General features: G+C 37.3%; 1 protein-coding gene across 1 annotated transcript in view; it reads right to left on the bottom strand.

Moving 5' to 3' along the window:
• Positions 1–565: 565 nt before the first annotated feature.
• KIF26A (kinesin family member 26A) overlaps positions 566–5,398 on the bottom strand; it is a gene marked incomplete at its 5' end in the record, with an annotated part of 15,802 nt that continues 10,969 nt past the window's right edge. Inside the window, 4 exons of the mRNA XM_010020001.1 lie at positions 566–1,125; positions 1,666–1,816; positions 2,213–2,233; positions 2,690–2,880. Of these exons, the coding sequence (XP_010018303.1) occupies positions 950–1,125; positions 1,666–1,816; positions 2,213–2,233; positions 2,690–2,880 (539 nt within the window). The remainder of the gene's footprint in view (positions 1,126–1,665; positions 1,817–2,212; positions 2,234–2,689; positions 2,881–5,398) is intronic.

Below are 5,398 nucleotides of genomic sequence, written 5' to 3'. Positions count from 1 at the left end.
ACCTAACGTAACATTTACAAAAACATTTTGTTCCTTTTTTTGTTTGTTTTATGGGTTTGGTAATAAACATAATTCTCAATTCCTGCAGTCAGAGAGGAAAAAAGAAAACCAAAACAAACCACAGTGCCCTTTGTAGACTTCCTCACATTACGTTTACAACTCCAAAAAGACCAGGTCTGTAAGAAGTGAGGTTATTAACCAAGGAAGTAGGTAAACAGTTAATATATATCTATATATGTATATATAAAATGGAAAACAAACATTTATTTTGATCTGAAAAAGTAATAATACAAAACCTGAAGGTAAAACAATCATCTCCAAATGCCATAATACTCCTTTGCAATAGATAAATGTTCATAAAAATATCTTGAACCCTAACCAAGAAAACAATTATAATACAGGTTTAATTCTGCTACATAAAACAGCTTTTCTATGAAACAAGAAGGCAAGTTCAGGTACAAAAACATAAGTTACTTATTGCTTTTGCTACAATGTTGTTTGTTTTTTACATATAGTCATAAATACACTATACAGTATAAAATATTTCGTAGGAATACATTTTGTGGTCTGCTTAGGTTTGCTGGCTTTAATTCTAGCACCAAATACAAAAATGAAAATCAAATTAACTTTAAAGGCACTTCCATCGTATGTTTGTTTGTTTGTTAATTAACATAGAAACATAGATCTTGTTTTGTACTAAATTTCTTCACTTCCCTCTGGAAGAAGAAATACTTGATCCTACTTTTATCTTCGTACAGTTCAGGTCACATTGAGGCACCAAATGATTTATGAACATTCCCACCCCTCAGCTGTTTCTTTCTCTTACAACATTCATTGTTGCTTTTAAGTCTTCACCTTTTTTCCTTCACTTCCCAACTACTTTATCTCTTTACTTCTTCATGTCAGACAATTCAGTTTCACTTCCTTCAGTCCCTTGCAAAACCTCTCTTCAAACCTCCACTTCCCTTACTCCATCTTGTGCATCTGCTACTCCAATATCGAAACACGTCACTATCATGATATGTGACTTGCACAGATTGACACACTGTTCCAGTTCCTCTGTCACTTGTTCCAGTGCCTCCAGATACTCCTGTGACTCCTTATCAAGATCAGGATCCACTTCAACTGCCAGACAAAAAAATCAGTGAGAGAAAGAGGTCATCACAAAACATTATTCTATCACAAGGGAGCCAATAGTGTAGAGTACAGTTTTATTTCTCTTGAACTAAGAAATTTTTTTTCACTTTGTTCAGCAGATGCAAAACTCTACCTTGAGGCTTTAGTTAAGCACAGCACTCAGACTGTAAACAAATCTCATGCCTCAGTTTCCCAGCTGTGACATGGATATAGAAACATTTTATTCCTTCTTTGGAAGGAAGGATAATAAAAGGTTATGTAAATATTTAATATTAACAAGCATCACAGTCTCTACATTGTTTTGACATTCTCTTCTAATTGGTTTTGGGGAGGGGGGTGTGTCCATTTTCAGTCCTACTCAGCACTGGACAAATCCCATATCACAGAAATATGCATAGAGTCACAGAGTATTTTAGGACTCAATTCAGCAAAATATCTTAGCAAGTGCTTAACTCTCATTGGGACTGACTGCATGCTGAAGATTTGTTACATGATGTTACATTATTGCTGGTTTTGAAAAATACTTACAGTCATCTTTCCATTTATTTGGATCCATCATCAACCTGCACTTTGTCTCTTCCAACTCTTCCTTCAAAAATTCATGCTTTGCCTTTACTTCTCTGATTCGCTGCTGGCGCCTTTCTAGTATCTTCAGTTTGGTATGGAAATACATCAGACCCTTTTAAGACACAGAAAGACCATTTTATTCATTTCCCTGTTATGAGCTGACCTCCCATAGTTTGACACAAATGGTCCACCTCCCTGTTTGTAAGAGTTAGCAGGTAGATTGTTTTCTTTGGTTGTGGGGTTGGTGGCTCTTTTGGGTTTTAGGCAATTTTCTTATTGAACTTTATATTAATAGATTCTAATCTAAAGGAACAGCATGCTACATCACTTAAGCATTTGTTGCACTTCTCCGAATTAGCAAACTTCTCAATACATTCTGAAATTACTACTGCTTGTAGAGGATTTTTTTTTCCAGCAGTACAAATGATAAACACAGCCTAATAATAATGTTAGAATCATATATAATCCTCAAACACGTGAATTCTTATTTTCTTAAAAGCATTCCTACCTTCTCAACATCCTGGAAAGGCTATTATGAAAGAAATGGAAAAAAGGCATCAGAAGAATATAGGATTCTAGTCTCCAAAATAGAATTAGCTGAAGTGTTTTCCAATTACAAGTAAATTAAACTCAGTGTATCTGTGACTTAATAGAATTCTGTCATTTACATAAAGAGTTAATGACCCTGTTGTTGAGGGAGCCTGTAAGGTTTCATTGGCCAGGCTAAGATTATAAAGTCTTCTCATAAGGTATTCATTGGTAACTTCCATTTACACCATCAGTCATGTTAGACACTATTAATTTTAGGCAGTAATCATTTTCATTTTCTGTGTTAAGGGTACCCCAACATACAAATTGTAAAATTAATAATTATAGTGCTTTAATTGCAATCAATTTCCTGAATACCATTCCAGCATTCAAGCAAGAACTCTGCCTGTATACTGTAATTTAAGTTGTCTATAGTTGTTGTAAAATATGTGCTGACCTCAGTTTCGTCTTGTCTGTGTCGATGTAATCGTTCCACATCATCAATCTCATAAACTTTAATTTCAAATGGCTCTTTTAAAGTGCCTGGCAAAGGTGGTAGATCAACCCACTGGCCAGTGACACTGGGTTTTCTTCCTAGGGAGGCAGCATCTGGCAATGGAGCAGGAATCAGTCTACGACGCTGGAGACCTAGAATAACGAAGATAAACATTCCTCAGACTCCTGAGAGACTAAGAGACTGCAGAATGTACTGCAGTGAATTAAAGAAAGATCTAGGTTCTCAGGATACTTAAGAAAAAATGCTTTTCTTGATCTTCTCCTTTTAGTAAAATACCCTCAGGCTGATAATTGAGTTACTACCTTGTAAGTATGTTTCGCTTAGTTCTTGGATGGGAGTAACAGCAATTTGTCTCCCAAAGCATATGTCTAAGCATCAGTTATTTACTTTCCCCTTGCAAAATAATTAACCTGGATTAATTTTTCTTTGTTGGGCTACAATGGCATTCATTACCTTACAATGGCAATAAGAGGGTTATTTCAAACTAACACTGATAACGGCAGATGAATCTGTTAATCTCCTGCTCCTCCAGATGAAATCAAGCAAGGTTATCTAAGATCCTTCTTATTGTATTACCTCATTGCAAAGAGCAAACAGTTCCCTCCAGAACTACTACCAATGCTTTAAGGTGCTAAATACCAGCAGTTTTCAATGGACTTTGTGGGACTGGGAGGCATTCAGAAAGCAGCAACAAACCAAGCTGCAACTTGAGCCACCTCTAATGTCAAGGCATATAACCATCGATTTGCACCAGCACTCAGAAGCTCAGAACATGTTAAAACTCACCAATTCATCAACAGGAGCTCTCCCACATTTACAGACAAACAGCATACTGCCTCCTCGATGCACCTGCTAGGGCTCAAGTTTCATGACTGATGTCCTTCAAAAATGCTGGTACTCTTGTGTACAAGAGTTGGTGCTTTGGTGTCCAGTACTTTTTACAATTTTAAGTCTCTCTTAACTCTCTAAAAGGCTAACATTTACACTATATGCATCAAGGATAAGTACATGCATAGAGCTGGTCAGGCAATGTTAACAAGGCTGCAGTCCAATCCCTAGGCACATAGGAGGGCTGAAGGCCACCAGAAACAAGCTGAAGTATCATACGGTAGCTGTAAGTATAAGGAGCTTTTGGGTGACTGGTAACAATAAATTTAGTGCCTGATTTCCTGGTCTTACTGAAAACCAACTCAGACATAAGAAGTCTAACTTCTGTCTTCTTACAAAAGTAAGCACATCAAACAGACTATGCTGGTCAGGGGGCAGTGTTGCCAGATTAACTTCTGGGCTGAGACCTCTACAGGAGAGTTAAATGCAAGTTAAGGCTGTCAGGTAAACCCTGTCACACATGGAAGGGACAAAATCCCAGTAGGTAACCCCAAAGCAAGACACTGCCATAGACACCAGAATGGTTACTTCAGGTTACATATTCTTAAGAAAAATATTCCTAATTCTTATTTGAATCCTTACTTATTTCTAAGTAACAAGAACAATCACAACGGGAAAGTTTTGGAAAGGGGAAGGCTTGATTCTACACCACTTGTTTGTGTTTCTCACAACCCCAATTGATTTAGCCTGAATTACCACTACAGCCCTGCTGAAATCGCCTGCTGTAACTCCGATCCTGTAACCACTTTGGTGACAGCAGAATCCTTCTGAAAAGAACACTGAACAGATGCAGACAAACTTCATATCCTTCCATTGTACCAGCCAGGGTCATCATCCTTTCTCCAGCGATTAAGTTAAAGGATAAGGGGACAAGGTTTCCAGTGACATGTATGGAAGTAGGATCTGTCCTTAAATCCAGAAACTGCATTATTTCAACACAGTTTGGAGTAATATAAGGTACTCCAAGAATCTCTAACACTTTTCGAAGATTATGATATATTGTAGACTAATAATGGTTCTGCACCAAACACTTCTTGTAAGAAATATTTCATGAACTTCTTAGAAAACCTCATTTCACGTACAAAACACATTATTGTCTCAAAGTCTACAGCACTCCCAAAAAGTAATACATAATTTACTGATACAGAGCAATTTCAATTGGAAAAAGAAATAGTTCATCATATTACAGACCTTATAAGCATTTCCTGGGGCAAAACCAAATACAAATCCATCAGTAGGTAACGCCTTCTCAATATGTGTGCAACTTATACAGCTGTTCATATTGATTTGTAGGAAAGCTTTAAGAGGTTGATATGCTATGGAAAGAGAACTGCAGTGAATGTTGCACTAAGTTTCCAAAATGATTTGTCACCTGCTGAAGCAACTCAGTTACTTTGACCAGAAAGCACTGTAAGATCTACGTCACTTTCACTCACTTGTTTTTCTGCCAGAATTGAGCATCATGGGTGTCTCCAGGGATTGCAAGAATTACCGCTTTCCAACCAAAAGCTCGGATTCAGTGCATTGCAGATATTAGTTCCTACTGTATTCCCAACATTCAGTATGCTTAGATCGCTGAATGAAGCTGCTGCTCATTAGCTACACGGCACTGATTGCCACTGATTCTTCAAAATACTACAGGACTTCAAACTAAATCAATAAAAATGAAGACTGCAATAGCAGTCATGTGAACCTGATTTTGAAGAAGGCTACAACAAGAGGCACTTACATGAGCACCACCTGCAAAAGCATTAAGGAAAG

This window comes from Nestor notabilis, unplaced genomic scaffold (genome assembly GCF_000696875.1).
Source record: "Nestor notabilis isolate BGI_N333 unplaced genomic scaffold, ASM69687v1 scaffold12258, whole genome shotgun sequence".
NCBI classification, from domain to species: Eukaryota; Metazoa; Chordata; class Aves; order Psittaciformes; family Psittacidae; genus Nestor; species Nestor notabilis.
This window is presented reverse-complemented; position numbering and strand designations above follow the sequence as displayed.